The sequence below is a fragment of the Ranitomeya variabilis genome, chromosome 4 (assembly GCF_051348905.1).
Source record: "Ranitomeya variabilis isolate aRanVar5 chromosome 4, aRanVar5.hap1, whole genome shotgun sequence".
Taxonomy (NCBI): domain Eukaryota; kingdom Metazoa; phylum Chordata; class Amphibia; order Anura; family Dendrobatidae; genus Ranitomeya; species Ranitomeya variabilis.
Genome location: NC_135235.1, coordinates 282,723,928 through 282,749,223, shown reverse-complemented (window position 1 = coordinate 282,749,223; position 25,296 = coordinate 282,723,928). Strand labels below are relative to the sequence as shown.

At 40.8% G+C, this 25,296-nt stretch overlaps 2 protein-coding genes across 3 annotated transcripts in view; one reads left to right on the top strand and one right to left on the bottom strand.

Annotated features, from left to right (window-relative positions):
- The window catches only part of SLC2A5 (solute carrier family 2 member 5), a 65,170-nt gene extending 62,390 nt beyond the window's left edge, over positions 1–2,780 (top strand). Inside the window, exons 12-13 of one of the 2 annotated variants that reach the window (XM_077250051.1) lie at positions 2,232–2,359; positions 2,445–2,780. In XM_077250051.1, the coding sequence (XP_077106166.1) occupies positions 2,232–2,359; positions 2,445–2,684 (368 nt within the window). In that variant the 3' untranslated portion in view covers positions 2,685–2,780. The remainder of the gene's footprint in view (positions 1–2,231; positions 2,360–2,444) is intronic. The other variant, XM_077250052.1, reaches the window with a different exon arrangement.
- CA6 (carbonic anhydrase 6) lies at positions 2,752–23,645 on the bottom strand. The gene is made up of 9 exons (XM_077250050.1): positions 23,409–23,645; positions 17,155–17,337; positions 12,248–12,396; positions 12,069–12,164; positions 10,020–10,086; positions 8,972–9,129; positions 8,350–8,473; positions 6,267–6,368; positions 2,752–4,472 (listed from the first exon to the last, which is right to left on the bottom strand). The coding sequence occupies exons 1-9, from the start codon at positions 23,497–23,499 to the stop codon at positions 3,859–3,861; spliced, it is 1,584 nt and encodes a 527-aa protein (XP_077106165.1). The 5' UTR covers positions 23,500–23,645; the 3' UTR covers positions 2,752–3,858.
- Between the last annotated feature and the right edge of the window lie 1,651 nt (positions 23,646–25,296).

Genomic DNA, 25,296 nt, shown 5'->3' with positions numbered 1-25,296 from the left:
TTGTGGATGGCTTTGTACGTCATGGTTAGGGTTTTGTACTGGAGTCTCTGGGCAATGGGGAGCCATTCCAAGCAATACATTTTGTATTTATTTTCTGAAAATGAGAAATGGTCAAAATAACAAAAAAATTAATTGCTTGCAATTTTACTCAGACAAATTGAAAATTTTGCAGTGGTCTCTTAATTTTGAACAGAGATGTATATATGTATATGTATGCATGTGCATGTATATGTATGTATATGTGTATGTATATGTATGTGTATGTATATGCATGTATGTGTGTATATGTGTATGTATGTATGTATATGTATGTATATGTGTATATGTATGTGTATGTTTGCTTATGTATGTATATGAATGTCTATATGCAAATTGCCTCTGCTAAAAAAAAGAGGACTTAACTCTATAGCGCCACCTATTGGAAGTAGCGATCCTACAAGTCACAATCAACCCATTAACGAGTCGTGCAATATGACTTAGGATAAAAGCCACAGGGTTGATTGTGACTTGTAGGATCGCTACTTCCAATAGGTGGCGCTATAGAGTTAAGTCCTCTTTTTTTTCAGCAGAGGCAATTTGCATATTTAAATTCCCAGAGGAGCATTGCACGGCGAATAAGCCTCCTTACCTTGACAAGCCAGCTGGTATGTCACTCTCCATAAGGAGAAACGTTACCCCTATGAATGTCTATGAATGTATATGTGTATGTATGTATATGTATATGTATGTGTATGTATGTATATGTATGTATATGTGGAGAAACTGGGTCAGTGGGTGCTCTCGTCCGTTGGCCCGGCTTCCTTTAGCAAGACCAGGGCTCATACCACTGAAGGCCCTCTCTCTCCCCGTGGGCAAGACACTACTCAGACAACACAGGGTGAGGGTAAAACAGTGTGGCAATACTTTATTGAACCACAACACACATTAGCAATCAGAACAGTCCCAGCAAATACCTAAGATGATGCAAATTACAGGGTCTCACCCTTCAGAGCTCCCAGGGTCGCTACCCCACCTGTGATACACACAGAGAGGAGGTAACGACAAGCATAGGGAGATGAGAGTCCATAGAGTCTATACAAGGTCCAAAGCCAGTTGGCATGAGATGTTCTCTGAATATCTCCATGGAACCAGGCGACTGGCAAGGTCCCAATTCTGGCTTTCTCCAAACATATCCATGGTTCAGCGGTGGTCAAATGTGGTAGCTCTGTATTACTTCAGTTGGAGTGATGATGCCATGACTTCTGTATTGTAGGTTCCCTGAACACAAACAGATCTTCTTTTTTATAGGTCACAACTACTCATTCATACATACAGTATCTTTCCTGTATCAACTTCTCATTCAGTCATTCCACCACAGGTTTGGGGGAAGGAGGGAGGAGGCCATCTTTTCACTGCAGGAGTGTGAAAACAACATGCCTAGATTGTCCTTCATATTGCAGAGCACCAATGGGTCATCAACATATTAACAAACATTCAAACATTGTGCCTTTGTTTCCCAAAGATAGTAGAACAATACTCGGACAGATACAATAGCTAATCAGCAGCCAGTCAACAAATGGCAGCCACAGAATTCATTACAATAGGGGCCAACAGTCATTCTCACATCACCTCTAGCTCATGTCCCTGGCCTACTGAAATAATATGTCTGGATAATTCAGATTAAATGTGATATCGCCACAGCATGTGTATGTGTATGTATATATGTGTGTGTGTGTGTGTGTTTGTATATATATATATATATATATATATATATATATATATATATATATATATATATAATGTGTTTTGAAGAACATTTTGTTTGAAAATGATGGTAAATGACAGAGTTGCTGTATGTAAAAGCTCGTGTTAAAATCACATAAAATCATGCATTCGGATGTAAATCAGATGCTAGGTGCGAGAAAATTGCATAATCACATTGCAAACGCATTACACATGCATGACCATACGGAGAACACTTGTGCGACTCTCGGCAGGGAGACTCGGACCGATTTTGCATACGTAAGTGTGACCCCAGCCTTACAAGCTATCCTGACAGATGTTTAGAATGAGTAACTGACTGATTCTCAGTTAACTCCTTCTGCAGCCAGTAATAGACGGTGTAATGCAGAGGTTATATCTGGCATATGGTTCAAAATATTTAATTAAACCCAATTGCATAATGGTAGACAACCACTTTAGGAGGTGGCATAATATCATGGTTAGTTATATCATATATTGTCTGGTTCCAGGTCCCATCCCCTATGTTATCACCACTGAGATGTTTCGTCAGGCCTCCCGCCCGGCAGCCTTTATGGTGGCTGGCAGTGTACACTGGCTATCCAATTTCACAGTTGGACTCATTTTTGAGTACCTGAGGGTGAGTTCTGTTTTGCAATATTTATTAAAAATGTATTTGAAATTATTCAATGTCCTTGATCACTTAATTTTTCTTTTTCTTGCAGAAAGGATTAGGCTCCTACTGTTTCATCCTTTTTGCTGCAATCTGTCTAGCGACTTTCCTCTTCATATTATTTGTGGTTCCAGAAACGAAGGGTAAAACATTTTTGGAAATCAGTCAACTTATGGCAAAGAAAAATGGACTTGATGAAATAACGGACTGCAAAGAAATCCAGGATCTGAATCCAGCGATAATGGACACCACACTGGAGAAATCAGATATTGCCTTTAACACCCCTCTCTGATCATATTAACCCCCCATAGTGTAAAACATTCATATGAAACTTTTTATAAAAAGTTTTTAAAAATGATAACATTTCATTTGCTTTATTTTGATGTGACTCGTAAAAAAAAAAAAAAAAAAAAGATGGAAACATTTACAAAACAATTTCTTTATTGTTTTAAACAATAGTATAATTGTATCAGGTGCAAATATTGTGGTAATACCCTGACTCTGCACCCCAAAAGGATAGTTCGTCATCCTCATTGCATCTTTTTAAGCATCAATTTCTTTCTTTCTCTTAAAATTAAATCTTAAATGACCTTAGAATTAGAAGCGAGAGTAGAAAGTAAATCATCGCTTGTCCATGTGATATAAAATGTATTATCCAACCTATTAATAAGAGAATACATAATCTTTTAATAGTTTGTCTAATGAAAAAAAATGGATGCGCACATTGCACTGGAGGTGAGATAGATACAGTACCCCTAATATGGTTAAATTAAAGGAAACCTGTCACATTGAGATAGTTGTCTGGGTACCAAGTTAAAGAGCAAATTGATGATTAATTTCTAAGAATTTTCTATTAATTATCAGAATAAACTGCATGTTTTTCCCTTTCATCTGTCAATCACTGATTAGGACTACCCACTGGACTCCTAACCCCAGAACAATCAGAGATTTTAATACATAAATTATGCATTTTTTAATATTTTCTAAATTATTTATCATTCTGCTCCGCTCCTCCAGGTCAACATTCTCCAACTCGCAGATCCGACCCCTAGTTCAAAAGAGACAGGTTACCTGTAATTTGCAAAAAAATATGTAATTTTATTATTATGTAATTTTTTTTTATCCAATGTAAATGCCGCTGTTCTCCTGAATTCGGTGTTGTTTTTCTTTTGTTTTTGCGCCTCTCTGTTCCTGAGATATGGCCCCATAATTCCAGTATATAAATCTAGTCTTTTTAGGTGAGTGGGCGTGGTTCTCACTATTCCTCTTCTTGAGGAACACGCCCAGTTGGCCAAGAAGCCTAGATTTGTATACAGGGAAAATGGGCCATATTTTAGGAATGGAGAGGCACAGGAACAAGACAAAAACAGCACCGGATTCAGGAGAACAGAGGGATTTATTCCAAGTAAAAAAATACATATTTATCGCAAGAGATGGGAACTAATACCATATAGTATTAAAATGATTCAACAGCTATTATCTGCCTCAAGGATGACCCCACCAGACACAATCATGGAGGTCTCTCCCCAAGATATTACGTCTCCCCTTGGTCCTGACTTTTGACATTTACTTAGGGCAGCAATCTCTTCAGCACTTAGATGGCGACTCCAGAGGTGAAGTTCACTTAACCGTCCAATAAAGCTGTAATTAAACAATCCCAAGAGATCAAACCTGTCTTTTGCAAGAAGAACTAGACCTCCAGGTTTAATGTCATATCCTTTCCGGAGATGTTTTTCTTTTCCTTGAAGCCCACTCACCCAGAGATCAGTCTTCCCAGAAGAAGACTCCCATTGGACACAGTAATGAACCCAATCCTCGGACGTGTGATGTATATTAAAATCAACAGATTCCCCCCCGATCCATAGATGTATTCCAGACCCCACGCTCAAGACCAGTTCATTGTCACTATTTGTGGTCGCATAAGAAAACACTTTCTGAATGCGTTCCTGCCTGGTTCTCACCCACATACACAGGGTAAAATCAGTCAACTTTAAGGGTCTAAGTAGCTGAACCTCCACGTGGGCAGCTGGGTGATTACTGGCAAAATAGAAAGAAGGATATTGTGGAACCACAGGAGAACCTATGTGAGAAAAACACATTGAGATGTAGTCAGTCTTTAGAATTCTTTGACATGAAATGCGATACTGAAAAAAACAGCTGGTAAATATAAGAGGAGCAGAAGCCATAAAATAGTTTAATAACTATACCATTATGGTAAAAAATATACTTCAAGTAAACCAACAGCACATTTTGGACTTGAACCCAGTTCTTTTGCAGATTCTGTGGGATCCAGTTCTAGTTCAAATGCATTGTTTATGCAAAGCATGCATAAGATATTTTTTATTTATATAGAAGTAATCTCAGAGAATCCTTGGAACAGTCACATAGAAGATCCAATTTTACTCTTCTCACCATGACTGGTGCTTTAAGACTAAAGCACCGGGAAAAGATCTATGGCAGCAGCTACTAAAACACCCTTTAACAAGTGCTAAAGAGTTAACACCACTGGTATGATAAACTGCATGTAATCCAAATTATCCTAGCTTTGAAACCCTTTCTTTTTTTCTATATCGGTGATGGCGCGCCACAAACGCCAATGAGAATATTCAGTGAGTTTTGTATTTGTCTCCAATCAACAAAGCCAAGCAAATCCATGGGGAATTTGTTTATAGACTACTCTCTGAACAAGAAGGCACAAGAGTCACAGGAGCGTGGAAGTATGGTTCCATGTTGGGAATTTTTACAAGATCTGGATCATATTAATTTTATATTCTCAAACAAAACTGAAAAAACAACGTTGCTAAATCACCCCAAAAAATAGTTCTATAAGAAAAAGAAAAATGTTGATAATTGTTTTTTGTTTTCAATATGTCGCATTCTGTATTAACGGTTTAAAAATAGAAATCATCCAATTTTCACACCGGCCACTGATTCTTTTTTTAGACTCTAACTTCCTATTGCTTTAGGAAACAACACATGTCCAGACCCCAACCCTTTCTTTTTATATTGAAGCGTCTAATGAGCATATCATGCGCAAAGTCTGCAGCAGCAACATTATAAAAAAAAAATTGTGGTCAGTGTGAAAACTGAAAGATTACTATTTTTGTGTTAAATATAGAACATGGTATTTAAACAAATAAAATCAAAATTGTCTATTTTTTGTTTTCAAAAACACATGTAACACAAAGCCTGATATAAAACGTAGGTCATTTTCTGAATGTGGCACTGAATAAGTGGGAATTCAATTTAAAAATTGTCAGCAAAGAGCAAAATTTGAAGTCCTGTTTTCCTAACTTCTTGTTCTTATTAGTCCAATCTTTATTTGACATATAACAGCCTGATGTTGTTTTTTACAGAAAGAAAAAGACTGCAAAAAAGCAGCCAAAAAGAGAGTCTGGATTTGGTTCATGACTAAACTTATCTATTTCAAACAAAGTTTCTGTAATGTGAAAGAACAGCACACAGATGCCATCCATTTTGCATCTATGCTCAGGATCGGACTGTCCCACTGTGGAACAGGTGAATTCCCTGGTGGGCCCCCCATATGTACAGGAGTAGGCCTCCCACCCCTCTATATGAGCAGTGGTTGGCACAATACACTTGATTATGTACAGACAAAGGCAACATCTCATCATTCATTCATTAAACTACTTTGTTTATTATTATATAGAAGCAGAGCCAAATCTGTGAAAAAGGGTATTATAATATTTTTGTGAAGTTGAAGAGTGGGACCCAGAGTAAATATTAATGGTGGGCCCGTGCCACCCTAGTCCGACAATGTGTGTGCTACCCAAATACAAAATTATAAATTTAAATATGTATGATTGTGCAACAGATCACAGTCAGATTGTATATGCATTGGAGTGTTTCTCACCTGCACGACCTTTTGGCTGGTCATTCCCCACCTTCTTTTTCACATCTAAAATTTCAGACTCAATTTGGGTCAGTTTAGTGGTGATCTCTTGCTGGCAAATTTCTGCGAGGAAATACAATCAAACATCTTCCTACAATGACTGATAACACACTTTTACCATACATGCAAAATATTATACAGTATAAAGAGTAACATCGTAATTAGAACTTATAGATATTGGTGTGTGGATGGATAACTAAGGGTACTGTCTCACAGTGGCACTTTTGTCGCTACGACGGTACGATCCGTGACGTTCCAGCGAAATCCATACGATATCGCTGTGTCTGACACGCAGCAGCGATCAGGGACCCTGCTGAGAATCGTATGTCATAGCAGATCGATTGGAACTTTCTTTCGTCGCTGGATCTCCCGCTGTCATCGTTGGATCGGTGTGTGTGACACGGATCCAACGATGTGTTCGCTTGTAACCAGGGTAAACATCGGGTTACTAAGCACAGGGCCGCGCTTAGTAACCCGATGTTTACCCTGGTTACCATTGTAAATGTAAAAAAAACCAAACAGTACATACTTACATTCCGGTGTCTGTCCCCCGGCCTCAGCTTCCCTGCACTGTCTCAGTGCCGGCCGGCAGTAAAGCAGAGCGGTGACGTCACCGCTGTGCTTTACGGCCGGCCGGCGCTCACAGTCAGTGCGGGAAGCTGACGGCGAGGGGACAGACACCGGAATGTGAGTATGTAGTGTTTGGTTTTTTTTACATTTACAATGGTAACCAGGGTAAACATCGCGGCCCTGCGCTTAGTAACCCGACGTTTACCCTGGTTACCAGTGAAGACATCGCTGGATCGGTGTCACACACACCGATCCAGCGATGTCAGCGGGTGATCCAGCGACGAAATAAGGTGCTGGGCTTCTATCTCCGACCAACTATGTCAGAGCAGGATCCAGATCGCTGCTGCATGTCAAACACAACGATATCGCTATCCAGGACGCTGCAACGTCACGGATCGCTAGCGATATAGTTGTTAAGTCGCTTAGTGTGAAGGTACCTTAAGGAGGTTACAAACACGATCGCACTGAATTGTTACTGTTCATTTGCTTCCTAAATGGAAATTAAATCGCTTTTTAAGCAGTTTTTATTACTAGGATTCTATCATTTCACTGCAGTAGTAATAAAAAGCAGGGTGTGATTGTTTGACAAGAAATAAAATTACTAAAAACTTTATTGAATAAGTCTTTAAAAATTGGCCCTATATTGGCTACAAAACGAACAAACATACATTGAAAAAAAATCACACAATAGACATTCGACTATGTTGCTGTTGGTTTTTGGATTGGTGGTCATTGCTTTTTTCTTTCATTTCACTGCAGTACAGTTTGTGTGACTCCTTCACATAGCTGGCTGTACTGCTGTTAATATAACAATGAGAAAAGAGATTTGAACAAAGCCAGGATCAGTTCTCAGTGTAGAGTGGAAAATTTGCCCTGTAGATTACTGAGTGAAGGGAGGAAAGCATTCAGATTTTTACAGAGGGCAGATCACACAGACTGTACTATATGTTTAGCACTTTCGCGTAGCTGGCTGTACTGCTGTTTCTGACGTAGATGCTGACAAAACACTGCTCTTGTCTGTGCTCAAATGTCTTTCTCATTGTTAGAGTAGAGTGGAAAATGTGACCTCTTCATGGTCTGTCAGCACAAGGGAAGAAAAAAGATGGACTGTAGAGGAGAGATTACTCCAGGAATGAAGCTGGACTGATACAAGAGAGCTAGTGATGACCTAGCAAGAATTACTGAGGGGAACACGTCCACATATCAAACTAAGAGTAGGCTGCAAACTACATATTAGAGAGTTTATAAAGGAGTAAAACCATGGAAATATTGCAATATGAAACTTAATGAAACTACTCACATACAAAAAAATATTTTTTTTACAAATTCTGTAACAGTCACAATACTGGAGTTTAAAGAGGCTGAGCACCAAGTATGGACAACAGGGGTTGTTACATTAACTCTTTAATTGCCCTAGTTCACGAAGGAAGAAACAAATAACCCCACTGACCAATGAGCTGAGAAGTTCACTTACCTTTTGACAATTTTACTCGGAAGGAAGAATGCACCACGCGATCATTCAGGGGCTGTGCATGGCGGTAATCATTACGTAAAGTATTATTATGCCAATCAAGCAATGTCCCCTCCAACAATTTGATCTGCAGAGGATATAAAAGATCGAATAGGAACAAATGTGACAAAATTAACTCAAGTTGATCTTATAAAGTACAGTAAGTAACAATGGCAATACAACTTCTAGCTATCCTGCTTCACTGACTACAAGAACAAAGTCATGAGTAAGGAGAAAGTTTTTTTTCTAGGACTTTATTATTAAAGTCTAACTGTAGTTTTAAGTAATGTTTCAGAAAACCCTGTTGTGTTATTCCCATACACTACATTACATTTTTTTAACAATTTTTCCTACAAAGGCTGCAGTCACTAGAAGCTGCAGCGATTTCCCTGTGTGTCCTCCGTCTCTGTCTCCCTCCATCATCTACCCCATTCTTGCTTTTATGACCCTCACTGAAGGCAGAACTGTAGACAGATTTGAGCAGTATTTTAGAGTGAATGATCAGTACTGATATAATCGCTATTAAAACTTGCAAGGACCTCAGGAGTCAATACTTAATCAGTCTGTGATCAGTAAGAGGTTTTACCTGATTTTGAGAGAGGATGATATGAGAGTCAAAAACCGTCCACAGCACATTCTCTGTACAGGGCGGAGTGGTAAGGGAGCCCTGGTAGCGGTAATAATTGTCCAGGTCTTCAGGCAACATCGCCAAGGGGTTAATTGTCTTTATTTCAGTTTCTTGCCCTGAAGTGAGAAAAGCCAGATGGGTGTATGCAAAAGAAGTTTGGTCTCGTGAGCGTGCGTGTATGAACACTTCAGGCTGATATATTCTTCATATTCTGATTAAATGATTCCGTTCACACGTCCAGTCTTAATTTCTATTGATAGATTAGTTTGTGGAGCATAAGACCAGAAATAAAACATTCATTTATAGGATGTGAACTTTCTAAAATGCCCTCCGTTTGCATCAGTGCCATCTGCTATCCACTTTTTTACCGATGGGAAAATAAAAATGCAGTATGCATAACTTTTCTTATTCTGTCCAAAAAAAACGGATAGAAAATGGAACAGACAGTTCCATTTTTTCATTATTATTTTTATTTTTTGATTTTTTTAACAATAAAGTCATACATTAGTTCATCCTCTGTTTTTTGAGCTGTGCCTGCCCAGAAAACTAGAGCAAAATTAGATCAGTTCAGAACAAAACAAATACGGATTCTAAAGGGAAAACTTCCATTCTTACATTAATCCATTAGTGGATTCGCTTTAAAACCTTCAACTGTGATTTCTGTTTTACATCCACTTTTTGCACACGTCAATTTTTTTTTTAAATACTTTAACACCGACGGATGAAAACTGGATATATGAACAAAACCGAAAGTGCGGCTACAACAAGTGCGCCCAGCCCAAACATTGGAGAGTAGGGTGTAAATTTTCAAATGGTATGAAGTTACAAATAATGTATATCTTATGGAAAAAGTTGGCTGAAATAGCCTTTTTTCTAGATCACGGTCACACCTTCAGTATTTGGTCAGTATTTTACATCAGTATATGTAAGCCAAAACCAGGAGTGGGTGATAAATACAGAAGTGATGACATGTTTCTATTATATTTTTCCTCTGATTGTTCAGTACCTGCATATCGGATCTTGGCTAGCCTGGAAATTACTTCACTGTAATAAGTATTTTCAAAATGGCCGTCCTGAAAATAATGAAAAGAAAAAAGATTATTGAAGGTGTTACACAATTGTTTGAGTTTAGATATAGAATCGGATCCATCGACAGTGTCTGTCAGCTACCGCCAGCACATGACGGAGCCCATATTTAATTACAATGGGATATTTCATGCTCCATTCTTTTGATGTAAAAAATGGCCAATTTAGCCCTAACTTTTACCATCAAGTCTGACTATGAACTTCTGCACATATTGGGTAATATTGTTGTGAATTGTTCAGTGCAGATTATGACAGCCCATGCCAACACTGCATTGACAGTCTACAGGCTAACATAGCAATAACAAAAAACTGACTAGCACATCCAAGCTAGTGTGAATAGGTGTTAACTTAGGAGCAGCTACCTACACGTATGATATACAAAAAAGCTACACTCTATCATGCTAAAGCATGTCAATGTGAAATATAAAACCCTAGTCCATGCCCTCATCATCTCCTGCCTTGACTACTGCAACTTCCCGCTCTGTGGCCTCCCCTCTAACACTCTCGCACCCCTCCAATCTATTCTAAACTCTGCTGCCCGACTAATCCACCTGTCCCCCGCTATTCCCCGGCCCCTCCCCTCTGTCAATCCCTTCACTGGTTTCCCATTGCCCAGAGACTCCAGTACAAAACCCTAACCATGACATACAAAGCCATCCACAACCTGTCTCTTCCATACATCTGTGACCTCGTCTCCTGGTACTTACCTACACGCAACTTCCGATCCTCACAAGATCTCCTTCTCTACTCCCCTCTTATTTCCTCTTCCCACAATCGTATACAAGATTTCTCTCGCGTATCACCCCTACTCTGGAACCCTCTACCACAACACATCAGACTCTCGCCTACCATTGAAACCTTCAAAAAGAGCCTGAAGACCCACCTCTTCCGACAAGCCTATTGTATTGTTTAAGAATATTGTACTTGTTTTTATTATGTATACCCCTCCTCACATGTAAAGCGCCATGGAATAAATGGCGCTATAACAATAAATAATAATAATAATATATGAAATATGAATAGTTATACGGCTTCTGAATACTAGGAAAAAAAATTAAACGCTTTGCACACAATTTGGCCAAGTTATGTCTGCCCATCAGCCAATGTCAATGCGGTCTCAGAAAAAAAATTCTGAGACCACCTTGACGTTGGTTGATGGGCAGACATAACTTGGCCAAATTGTGTACAGGCTACCAGAAACCGAGTAGAACAAACAGTGGCTTGCTTGCAATACGGTTAAATAGATGCATCCCATATACCCTGTTCATACCAAGGCAAAAATATCTAATCGTTGCATGAACTCAGCTAACTCATACACAATTCCTACAATTAAATGATCATCTATCACTATCACAGATCTCTTTTTTTTGTAGCGGCAAACAGGCTCGGCCAGACATGCCAGAGTCACTTATAACGTGGTGCCTGGATTAAAAATGGTGATCAGTTTTAAAGAGGTTGTCCGGTGAAATTAAAACATCACCTATATGCAGAAGGTGGCAACTTGCTGTTTGGTGGTTGTCCCACAGAGATCGGCAGAATGGGGAATTAATATCCAAGACGGGAAACCTTTATTCCCATTAAAATTGAGCAGCAAGTTGGATGCCTGACCGCTGCCTCAATCATTCTCTATGGAGAATCTATAAGTCATCACCTATCTTAATGATAGGTTATAATGGGATGAAAACAAGGTAGGGACAGAAGAAGGGACATTCTGGGATCACGTTCTATTCCGGGTACGCATCTCAGCTAAAGAATAGAGCGTCATCACTTCCGGTCTCACGGGAGCAGCCTACGCTAAAGCCACAGTGGTTAGAGCAGAGGTGCAAAGAATATTTTATTTATTATTAACCCAATCTTCCTTATTTTTAAATTCAAAAAACCATTTTAAGGAAAATAATAAGAAAAAAAAATTGCAATGTTTCTTGTCATTTCAACAACCGAACATGTTTCATCTTAAGCTATTGCCTACCGCATACAGGAAAGCAAGTACGGCGAGGCCGTTGGGTTTGTCTTTGGCCTCATCAAAGGTCTTGTATAATTGGGAGTTGTAGTGCACAATATGCAGCTGTGGAGACAAGCAATGAGATATCAGCTTCTATAACAAGTAACCTACTTTCGTTAGTTATGCACCGTACATGAAGCACCAACCTCTGCCATGTATCTCATGCCATCGACAGTGTGCTCCGAGCCGCTCGTCTCCAGATCCAGTCCTCCCCAGTGCAGGTGCATCTGTACGGCAGTGTAGATGTACGGGAGTCCTTTTGAAATTTTCATTGTAGGTGGAAGCTCAATTTGCACTGTGTGTTTCAAAAATACAAGAGTGGAAAAATAGCTTTATAGTTTCTTTCCACCTTAATAATAAAGCTGCCCATTTCCTTACATTTTCCTATTTTGGAACCCCCTGTATGAACCAGAGAAGAGAGAGGTCACAGCACAAAAAACGTTTACAATTTGTTGTTACTGCATGTGTTGCAGCTGTTGAAAAGTCGCGAGACATGTAGGCGTGGGGACTTGAACATATTTTTCGAGCACGCCGAAGTCACTCGGTTAGCACCTGAGCATGCTCAGATAACACCTTATCCAAGCAATTTCACTCATCACTAGATCTCATATTTGCAATACTCTCCAGCCCCTGACCTTTTCTATGTACCCCCAGGGTTCCGTTTATTGATTCTGGCACCTCACTTTGGCAATATTATCTGCAGATTATCAGCCATATTCCAGGGACATGACCTAGGAATTCCTTGTGCAAAATCCTACCCCCTAAAGAGGCTTTTTAATGTGTGAAATTGCAAAATTATTTAGTCTCGGCATCGGTGTAGCCCTAAACCACATCTAAGGCAGCACTGACTCTACAAGATTATTGTGACTAACATTCCTGGGAACTCTTGTTTCACGCTAATGTTTTTGTCTGAACAGGACGCCAAACACCTGATGAACAAGCAAAACTGTAATTTGTCAAGTGAAATTATATTTTGTGCTGCACAAAAGAACATCACTCTCGACAGCACATCGTCCTGTGGATCATTATCATTAAAGAAGTATTCCCATCTCTTAGATCCTATCCCAATATGTAGTAGATGTAATAACAATAATATCTGCAAGCACCTCCACTTAGAAATGTAGTATAGTTCTTCTGATTCGCTATGTCACTTACCCCATGTGCAGGGCATTAGAGTAGCTTAGATATCCATGGTTACGACCACAAACAACTAACCAACTGTCACTGAGTAGTCATCACCATGGATACCTAAGCTACTAGAATGCCCTGTACATGGGGTAAGTGACATAGCGAATCAGAAGAACTATACTACATTTCTAATTGGAAGGATTTGAAAATATTATTATTATTACACCTACTACACATTGAGATAGGATCTTGGAGATGGCAATACCCCTTTAAGTAAATTGCTTTTATTTGTCTTTATAGGTTCGGATACTATTGAAGTACAAGCTCTGAAGCCCCTGAGGTAGCTGCCAACTGTAGAAATGATACTCATGTGATTGTCATTCCACCTTTACAGTCCAGGAGATATTTACTGCCTTTGCTTTGGGTGATATTTTATTTTACAGTAGTGTCTTTATTTTTACCCATTTTGGGGACTCTTTTGATGCTGTGTTATTAGATATCTAGTTTATGGCTGTTCATACAGTATCATCTTGTTTATTCGTAGCTGGCACGCAATGGACATTATTATCACTATTGTTTTGGTCCCACTCATAAATCTTTTCCTTTATCATTTTTTTAAAGGCTAGATTTGGTGGTCGGGGTGGGGAAGGTGAAATTCTTATAGGTGACACTAGTTTCTAATTTTTACTTTTTTAACTCGTGTTTTATTCTTCATATGTAATACAGTTTGAGATCTATTTGGTGTGTGCCTCTATTAAGTTCTCATTTTATGGGGGGGGGATCCGGAGTTGGACCACCCACTGGACTCCTAAGCCCAGAATGAGTTTTTCAGAATCTTTTTACAAAAAACATAAATCAATCTGCTCTACAACATGCTATGGTGTAATGGACTGACATGGATAGACATATAACCAAGCATTCACAGGATCCATTATACGTATACAAAGCCTCATTATGTTTCATTGTCATGGACCTCAACTCTTTAATGTCCTTTTACATGATTACAAGACAGAACCCTTTTTATGGTTGTACTTAAAAGGTTAATCTTCAGGAGCGCACTGCTCCCCTGCCTCCCGGCTTCCTTTTTTTTGCTGCAGTGCGCTCCTGATGATTGACAATTCAGACCAGCAGCATTGCCACGCTGTGAGCAGAGATAGCTTTGCCTCTGCAGTATCGGAGGGTCGCAGGTGCCCCGAAGGTGGCGGGGTGAAGGATCAGCTCCAGGGCAGACCTTGTAAACTATATAGCAAAAAAACTTGGCAAGCACTGGCATCCTTGTCTTGGACACCAACCACCTTTGATAAACTACAGTGGTGTCCGGTAACTTATTCATTGAACAGTAAACTATAAAATGAAAAATCCCGCTGGTCTTGAGATTGGGGATGATTTTTAATAAGAATTATATTGCAAAGCTTCTTGTTTTTACACACATTCCAATTTCACCTGTTTATTATGAGATAACTTCTTTAATTAATTGATCTCCTTCTGCAAAGTAATAAACGATCGTGCTCATGTGCATGGTTATATTATGACCTAAAATACCCTCCAAGTTGTACAGAGCCACAAAGGAGCACCTAGAGACCATTAAGGGACCCTTCTGTACATCAGTATGCTGCATCCTTTTTTTTCCCTGACTGATCCTTAAAAATTGTGACATGCTCCTTCAGATGCCATATTATAAGAATTTCCACCATACAGAATGGTGAGGAGCACATTATGGTGGCACACGGAGCCCCATATGGACTTTTTGGAACCTTACATATTATTATTATTATTATTATTATAGTGCCATTTATTCCATGGCACTTTACATGTGAGGAGGGGTATACATAGTAAAAACAAGTATAATAATCTTAAACAATACAGGACTCTGCCCGCGAAGGCTCACAATCTACAAGGGATGGGTGAGAATACAGTAGGTGAGGGTAGAGCTGGTCGTGCAGCGGTTTGGTCGATCGGTGGTTACTGCAGGTTGTAGGCTTGTCGGAAGAGGTGGGTCTTCAGGCTCTTTTTGAAGGTTTCGATGGTAGGCGAGAGTCTAATATGTTGTGGTAGAGAGTTCCAGAGTATGGGTTGATGTGAGAGAGAAATCTTGTATGCGATTGTGGGAAGAGGAGATAAGAGGGGAGTAGAGAAGGAGATCTTGTGAGGATCGGAGGTTGCGTGCAGGTAAGTACCGGGAGACGAGGTCACAGATGTACGGAGGAGACAGGTTGTGGATGGCTTTGTATGTCATGGTTAGGGTTTTGTACTGGAGTCTCTGGGTAATGGGGAGCCAGTGAAGGGATTGACAGAGGGAAGAGTCCGGGAATAGCGGGGGGACAGGTGGATTAGTCAGGCAGCAGAGTTTAGAATAGATTGGAGGGGTGCGAGAGTGTTAGAGGAGAGGCCACTGAGCAGGAGGTTGCAGTAGTCGAGGTGGGAGATGATGAGGGCATGGACTGGGGTTTTTGCAGATTCTTGGTTTAGGAATGTACGGATCCGTGAAATATTTTTTAATTGAAGGGGGCAGGAAGTGGAAAGGGCTTGGATATGTGGTTTGAAGGAGAGATCAGTGTCAAGGATTACCCCAAGAGAGCGAGCTTGTGGGACTGGGGAGACTGGGCAGCCGTTTACTGTAATGGTTAGGTTCGTTGGGGGGGGGGTCACGTGAGATGGGGGAAAGACGATGAATTCTGTTTTATCCATGTTAAGTTTCAGAAATCTAGCGGAGAAGAAGGATGAAATATCGGATAGACGTTGAGGGATTCTGGTTAGTAGGGAGGTGATATCTGGCCCAGAGATGTAGATCTGTGTGTTGTCAGCATAGAGATGATACTGAAAACTGTGAGATTCTATGAGCTGTCCCAGGCGAAAGGTGTAAATGGAGATATCATATCACCCATACAGCCTTATATTCCATAACAATAAAATAAGAAAAGTAAAAACATAATATCTAATGGAATAAAAGAAAAAAATTATTTGTACAGAAGAGTTTATACACTCTGCGACCATTGATTTCTGCAGGGACGGTCAGAATCCCGATACTCGCCTCTTGGGTAATGTGTTTACTTTTTCCTGAACTAACATTTGCACACAAAGTACAACAGAATGAATACTTCCAAATTTACTCTGAACATTGATCCGATGGTTAAGACGTCATGCTCTGCTCCAAAACATGGGCTCGTAAATAAAGGTACCGTCTCACAGTGGCACTTTGGTCGCTACGACGGCACGATCCGTGACGCTCCAGCGTTGTAGACTGCGGTCACACTTCGCAATGCACGGCGCTGGAGCGATAATTTCATGACGTATTTGCAATGTAGAAGCCGTTGGTTACTGTGCGCACATCGTATACAATATCGTGCACACCTTTGTTACACGATGCGATCATGCCGCCACAGCGGGACACTTGATGACGAAATAAAGTTTCAAACGATCTGCTACGACGTACGATTCTCAGCGGGGTCCTTGATCGCAGTAGCGTGTCAGACACAGCGAGATCGTAAGTATATCGCTGGAACGTCATGGATCGTGCCGTCGTAGCGACCAAAGTGCCACTGTGAGACGGTACCCTAAAGTTTACACTCATCCATTAAACAGGGGTAGACAAGGTCAACAAACCTATAGAAGTTCTCCCAATTAGGAGAATAGGCGCTGAAGTGAGGTTCTCGGCAGCAGCAGCCATTGCTTTTTCACTCTTTGAGGGGATACAAGTTGTTAGACCCCCACCGATCTGATAATGATGACCTATCCTACAGCGAAGTCATGAATATTCTATGCCCAGGAAACCCTTCTAAGGATTAGTAAAGAGTTACATCAACAAACATGTATGATAAATTGTTGAAGGCTTGATACTTCTTTAACCAGGATAATGTGTCCTGGACTTTTTTCCATGTGAAAAATTGGAAAAAAAATATCATAAAAACAAACGTAATCAGATTACCTGAATGTCCATTGTTAGAAATCCGGAATTGACCATGTAATGGTCCTTCATAGCCGGATAAATTCAGCGGTCCAAGTTCAGGATTATGGACGACTTTCTTCCTTTGAATGTCAACGGGGGACTGATGGGTTGCGGCACATAAAGGGTATTTTTTACCCCAGTTTGCTTCATCCACATCTCCCTCTGCAAACAATCAATAATGCATTACATACATTAATAATGCATAATACAGTAAGTCAACAAAATCACCTGTTGGCTAAAAAAAAAAAAAATATCTGCATCAGTAATAACTGTGTATATTCTAGACTGAGAGGTCATGTACCTTTTTATGTAATACTGGATTAGACCTTACTTAGACCTTTTACAGACGCAGATAGAAAATACACCCATTATAGACTATGGACATGTTAACATATCATTGTTTTTTGCTGACTTAGTACTCACTGAAAAATAGACATTTTTGACCCATGCTGTGAATCATATTCACCAATGCAAGTCAATGGGTCTGTGAAAAAAAAACAGCAGATAGCCTTCGGGTTTAATCCATGTTTCATCACATCTGTTTTTTAATGTTTAGAGAAGAGAGAAACTGATGAGAAAAATCAGTCCATATTCATTTCCTGTGTGAATGAGGCTCAACTACAAAATTAATATATCATTAGTAAGGATAATTGTCCACCATTTCAAAGTAATTAGCCATTTTCTGGAACAAATAGAAATAGGGCCACAACAAAAATTTGAGTGTCCCTGCCCTATTCTAAATATTTTTACACCCTCCAATGTGGAAAAGAGCCACAACGACCCCCTGGAGTGCTGGTCACTCTTAAGGTACCTTCACACTAAACGATATCGCTAGCGATCCGTGACGTTGCAGCGTCCTGGATAGCGATATCGTTTAGTTTGACACGCAGCAGCGATCAGGATCCTGCTGTGTTATCGCTGGTCGTTGAACAAAGTTCAGAACTTTATTTGGTCGTCAGACCGGCGTGTATCGTCGTGTTTGACACCAAAAGCAACGATACCAGCGATGTTTTACACTGGTAACCAGGGTAAACATCGGCTTACTAAGCGCAGGGCCGCGCTTAGTAACCCGATGTTTACCCTGGTTACCAGTGTAAAATGTAAAAAAACAAACAGTACATACTTACATTCGCGTCCCCAGGCGTCCGCTTCCCACACTGACTGAGCGCCGTAAAGTGAAAGTGAAAGCACAGCACAGCGGTGACGTCACCGCTGTGCTGTTAGGGCCGGCGCTCAGTCAGTGCAGGAAGCGGACGCCGGGGGACGCGAATGTGAGTATGTACTGTTTGTTTTTTTTACATTTTACGCTGGTAACCAGGGTAAACATCGGGTTACTAAGCGCGGCCCTGCGCTTAGCAACCTGATGTTTACCCTGGTTACCCGGGGACCTCGGCATCGTTGGTCGCTGGAGAGCGGTCTGTGTGACAGCTCTCTAGCGATCAAACAGCGACGCTGCAGCGATCGGCATCGTTGTCGCTATCGCTGCAGCGTCGCTTAATGTGAAGGTACCTTTAGGCCATGTTCACACTTCGCGGTTTTTACCGCGGATCCGCGGCGATTTTGATGCTGCGGGTCCGCAGCAGTTTCCATAGCGTTTACATTTACATGTAAACCCTATGGAAACCGCAAACCGCAGTGCACATGCTGCGGGAAAAAACGCGCAGAAACGCAGCGGTTTACAACCCGCAGCATGTCACTTCTTTGTGCAGAATCGCTGCGATGCTGCACCCATAGGAAAGCATTGAACCGCTTACTTCCTGCATGGGGCTGTGCCCACGTTGCGGGAAGTAAGCGGATAATGTGCGGTTGCTACCCGGGGTGGAGGAGAGGAGACTCTCCTCCAGGCCCTGGGAAGCATGAATAGTGTAAAAAAAAAAGAAATAAAATAAAAAATAATGCTATACTCACCTCTCAGCGCTGCCCGCGGCGTCCCCGGTCTCAGTTGCTGTGCGAACAGGACCTGCGGTGATGTCACGGTCACATGACCGTGATGACACCGCGGTCACATGACCGTGACGTCACGAAGGTCCTTTTTGGCACAGCATCTTTGGAATCGGACCGCCGAGTGCAGCGCCGAGGAGATCGTGACGTCAGAGGGTGAGTATAACCAATTTTTATTATTTTTATCATTATGCAGCATCAATAGTACAGGAGTAATCCCGCAGCGGAAACCGCGGAACAAACCGCGATAAATCTGCAGGGATAACCACAGCGGGTTTGCCCTGCAGATTTATCAAATCCGCTGCGGGAGAACCCGCAGAGCACACCGCAAAGTGTGCACATAGCCTTACCCCAGAACTTTTAGCTCATGTGTTGAAGTAGATCTTTTTAATGCTTCCGTTAGAATGGATCCAGCAGCAATCCGTTGACAAAAAAGTTGTGTGGACACTGGCTAAAAAAAATTATTCCAACCAGAGCGTACCTAGCAGAAGTTTTAATTGGAAACACCCCAATAAAAAAATAATACTAAATAATATTCACAGAAGAGCATATCTCACAACTTTACAGTCCTTACAAAGTAATTTTCCTACTACGGAAGCCATAGATTACCCTTTCATCGCACCCATAGAATATAATGCCAACAAAAGTGCCCCCCAAACACAGTATGACACCCCTACAGTGATTTCCCCAACAGTACCCTCCACATGCTTAGTATGATGACCCTACTGTACCCAACCTCAACTAACCCTGGTAATCTATGGGGATCCCAACAGTATGAACCTCTAACTGTGACCCGCCACACAGCCCTCAATGCAGCCGCAATGGTCCCCACTAGTCCTCCAAACAGTATAATGACCCCTGCGCAGCATGAAGGACCCCACACAAAACTTCACACTGTATAATTTCTTGCATACAGTATAATACCCCACACATAGCCTTACATACAGTATAAAGGCTCCTACATAGCCCTCCAAATATTATAGTGGCCCCCACATAGCCCTCCAAACATTATAATAGCCCCAACATAGCCATCCATATAGTATAATGGGCCCAATAATCCTCCATATAGTATACTGCACCCCATAGTCCTCCATATAGCATAATGCACTCCCTATAGTCCTCCATATAGTATAATGCATTCCCCATAGTCCTCCATATAGTATAATGCAATCCCCATAGTCCTACATATAGTATAATGCTCTCCCCATAGTCCTCCATATAGTATAATGCACTCCCCATAATCCTCCATATAGTATAATACAATCCCCATAGTCCTCCATATAGTACAATGCTCTGCCCCATAGTCCTCTATATAGTATAATGCACTCCCCATAGTCCTCCATATAGTATAATGCCTCTGTTGGTCTTCATATAGCATAGTACACCTCATAATTCTCCATATAGTATAAAGCACTCCCCATAGTCTTCAATACAGTATAATGCACCCCCATCTTTTACAATGCAGCATATGTATTTTCACAATGTGAGGCACATGCAACAATACAGAATTACTGCTGAATATATCTGGAGCATACAGTGGCATGTAAAAGTTTGGGCACCCCGGGTTAAAATTACTGTTATTGTGAACAGTTAAGCAAGTTGAAAATGAATTAATCTCTAAAAGGGTTAAAGTTAAAGATGACACATGTCCTTTGTATTTTAGGCAAAAAATATAAACACAAAAATATATATAGTCATTTTGTACATTTTAAAAATTACAAAAAGGAAAATGGGCCCTAAATAGCCTGTTAGGGTTATGGCTTGTTCACCATCATCGTTAGGAAAGGCCAGATGATGCAAATTTCCCAGCATTATAAAAACCCTCTAACCTTGTGCCAGTAAAAAAGTAGCTATGGGTTCTTCTGAGCAGCTGCCTAGCACTCTGAAAATAGGAATGGTGGAGGCCCACAAAGCTGGAGAAGGCTAGAAGGTAGCAAATAGTTTTCAAGTTGCCCTTTCCTCAGTTTGAAATGTAATTTAGAAATAGCAGTTACCAGGAACAGTGGAAGTCAAGATAAGGTCTGGAAGAACAAGCAAAATTTCAGTGAGAGCTGCTCGTAGGATTGCTAAAGAGGCAAATCAGAACCCCTGCTTGAATGCAAAAGACCTTTAGAAAGAATTAACAGACTATGGAGTTGTGGTACATTGTTCTACTGTTCAGAGACACCTGCACAAATATTGCCTTCATGGAAGAGTTACCAGAAAAAAAAACCTCTCCTGCGTCCTCGCCATAAAATTCAGCATCAGATGATGCATTCTGGAAACAAGTCCTGTGGACCGATGAAGTTAAATATATCTCTTTAGCCACAATGATCAAAAGGTATGTCTGGAAAAACAAGGCACAGAATTTCAGGAAAAGAGCATCTCGCCAACCAGTAAGCATGGGGATGGATCAATCATGCTTTGGCTTTGTGTAGCAGCCAATGGCACGGGGAACATTTCACAGATAGAGGGAAGAAAGGATTCAATGCAATTTAATTGCCTCTTCAGAGAGGAAGAGGGCTAGAACTCTATTGCGCAACCTTTTGGAAGCAGCAATCCTACAAGTCACTATCGACACTATCGACTCTTTAACGAGTCAGGCAATATGACTTAGAATACTACGTGGGCTGTGCAATATACTACGTGGCCTGTGTTATACACTACGTGGGCTGTGTTATACACTACGTAGCCTGTGCTATACACTACGTGGGCTGTGTTATATACTACGTGAGCTGTGTTATATGCTACGTGGGCTGTTATAAACTACGTGGCTGTGTTATATGCTATGTGGGCTGTGTTATATACTACGTGGCTGAGCTATATACTCCGTGGTCTGTGCTATATACTCTGTAGGCTGTTATATACTACGTGGCTGTGCTATATACTCCGTGGTCTGTGCTATATACTCCGTGGGCTGTGCTACATACTACGTGGCTGTGCTATATACTACGTGGCTGTGCTATATACTACGTGGCTGTGCAATATACTACGTGGCTGTGCTATTTACTACGTGGGCTGTTATATACTACACGGCCGGCCGTGAACAATCAGCGACAGGCGCAGTCCGGCCGCGAATTGGCGCGGGATTTGAACCACGCTTTGCTAATTGGTTGCAGCCGGCCGAATCCTGTGTATTCAATGTATTATTCTAAAATCTTCATAAATAAACTACATACATATTCTAGAATTCTAGAATTCTAGATGCGTTAGAATTGGGCTACCATCTAGTACTATATATATATATATATATATATATATATATATATATATATATATATATATATATATATATATATATATATATATATATATATTGTATATGTATTTTTTATGTGTTTTGTACATGGGTCACAATATATCATATATATTGCCAGTTAGGGGTTACTAACCAACTACTTATGTATATGTATATATATATTTTTATGGTCTTATATACTTTGGTCCTGCATACGTGCACATTGCTTTTATGATTTTATGTATTTCTATGTAATATTGCTTGCCACATTGTAACCAATAAATATATATTTTTTCACCTATTTTCTTGCTTGGGGCTTTCCTGACTATCCATCTGCTCTGTATTGGTTGATGTACACACAATTTGAGTGGTTTCCACTTCTTCCTTAGCACCAAATTGACCCATACAATTCTGGGTATGTGTATGTGTGTATATATATGCATATACATAGTGTTTACTAGGATTTTATTTAAGTGTTACATATATACTACTATAGTCATTGGTGCTTACGTTGTTCTTTCTAAATGAAGTACAAATTAATAATTAATTGTTAAATTTCCATGTTTGTATCATTATGTATGTTTGTTGGTGGAGTTTATTCTAAGTACTAACCATGAACGGTGTCGACACGTTTGCTTCCCCCCGTTTTCCTTTTTGTAATTTTTAAAATGTACAAGATGAAAATATATATATTTTTTGCCTAAAATACAAAGGAAATGTATCATTTTTCACTTCAGTCCTTTTACAAATCATTTCATCTTCAACTTGCTACACTTCACAATAACCGTAATTTTGACCAGGGGTGTCCAAACTTTAACATACAATGGTATGCTTGGCATATAAATGTGCCCTTGATATTCAGTTTATACATAAAAAGTTGTCCACATATCCCCTAGTCATTATGTTAGACTGTATAGACAAACTTCTGTGCACAATGTTTGATTTAGGATTATTTGTTGTAAATCATGAATACAACATAAATAATGTAATAATAATAATTCTATAATAATAATAATAATAAAAATATAATAAACATAAGAATAAAATTGCTAGGCTAATCTGATACTTGTCCTACCTTGGTAAGTCCACTCCACCACATGTGAGCGACATATTACGAAGCACACAGACAGTATCACACACAGATTTAGGTGCACGGTTTTCCCCATGGCTGGTGCCTTGTGTGTGTGACTGATCGGATTTTTAGTCTGCCTTTTAATCTTCAGCTCAGTAGGTGTAAATAGTCATTTAAAAAAAGTCTATGAAATGTGTTCATCCATCCCACTCCGCAAACATGGTCGTCCCCCACCCACTTGGCTTTTATCTTTAGAGGAAACAGAGTTCAAATAAACCACCAGCAGCTCTAGGAGGATTGTATTGATTGACAGCGCAGGCTTTTTATCAGCTTTATCTACCCAGTACATACTGGCCTGAGCACACTTCACTGCCCTGGATACTGCAAAGTTCACACATGCCTACAGAGTTTGAAGCAGTGTTCTCCTCTACACTTTTTCCCCCCAAAATCACATTTAGGCAGTGTTCACATGCAGCAGTTTTTGTTTTGCTTTTTCCATTTTTTTGCATGTCATTTCTTTCAGCGTTTTTGCATTTTTTTTCACCCATAAAAAGCAACGAGAAAGCGGAGAAACACTGCAAAAGAACACAACAAGCTTATTGCAGCGTATCCAGTGAATAAAACATGTACTGTAGACAAAGCAGACACCTAACCCCACATCCAAAAAAGCTGCAAGAGAGCAGGTTTTGGCTGCATAAAAAAAATGTATAAAAAAAAGTTCATATGAACGTAGCCTTAGAGTATGTGCACTTTAAGTATTTGCAGCAGAAATTTCAGCACCAATAACCTATCTCTTAGGCCGGTTTCACACGTCAGTGGCTCCGGTACGTGAGGTGACAGTTTCCTCACGTACCGGAGACACTGACACACGTAGACCCATAAAAATCAATGCATCTGTGCAGCTGTCATTGATTTTTTGCGGACCGTGTCTCCGTGTGCCAAACACGGAGACATGTCAGTGTTCGTGGGAGTGCACGTATTACACGGACCCAATAGAGTCAATGGGTCCGTGTAAAACACGGACCTCACACGGACATTCTCCGTCTGGGGTCCGTGTGCGTGCAGAAGACAGCGCTACAGTAAGCGCTGTCCCCCCCACATGGTGCTGAAGCCGCGATTCATATGTTCCCTGTAGCAGCGTTTGCTGCAGAGAAAATATGAATAATAGTGTTTAAAATAAAGATCTATGTGTCCGCCGCCCTCCCACCCCCTGTGCGCCCCCCCGCTGGTCAGAAAATACTTACCCGGGTCCCCCGTTGGCTGTCGCTCCTTCCTGGTCTGGCCGCGGCTTACAGTATGCGGTCACGTGGGGCCGATCATTTACAATCATGAATAGTCAGCTCCGCCCCTATGGGAGGTGGAGCCACATATTCATGACTGTAAATGATCGGGCCCACGTGACCGCATACACTAGAAGCCGCGGCCAGACCAGGAAGGAGGGACAGCCGACGGGGGACCCGGGTAAGTATTTTCTGACCAGCGGGGGGGCGCACAGGGGGTGGGAGGGCGGCGGACACATAGATCTTTATTTTAAACACTATTATTCATATTTTCTCTGCAGCAAACGCTACTGCAGAGAGGATATGAATCGCGGCTTCAGCATGATGCAGAGTGGGTACCACACGCTCCGTGTGGTACCCACTCGCCATACGGGCGGCACACGTGTGCCGCACGTATGGCCTACGTGAGTTCCCAGGCACACGGACACGGATAACTCCGGTACCGATTTATTCCGGTACCGGAATTATCTGGACGTGTGGGACAGCCCTTAGGAGAATAAACACTGCTAAAATACACTTGTTTTTTGATGCATTTTTTATGTGTTTCTGTTGCGTCTTCACCATGCTTTTCTCCCATTCAGTTGAATGGCTGAAAAACGCTGAAGGAATTG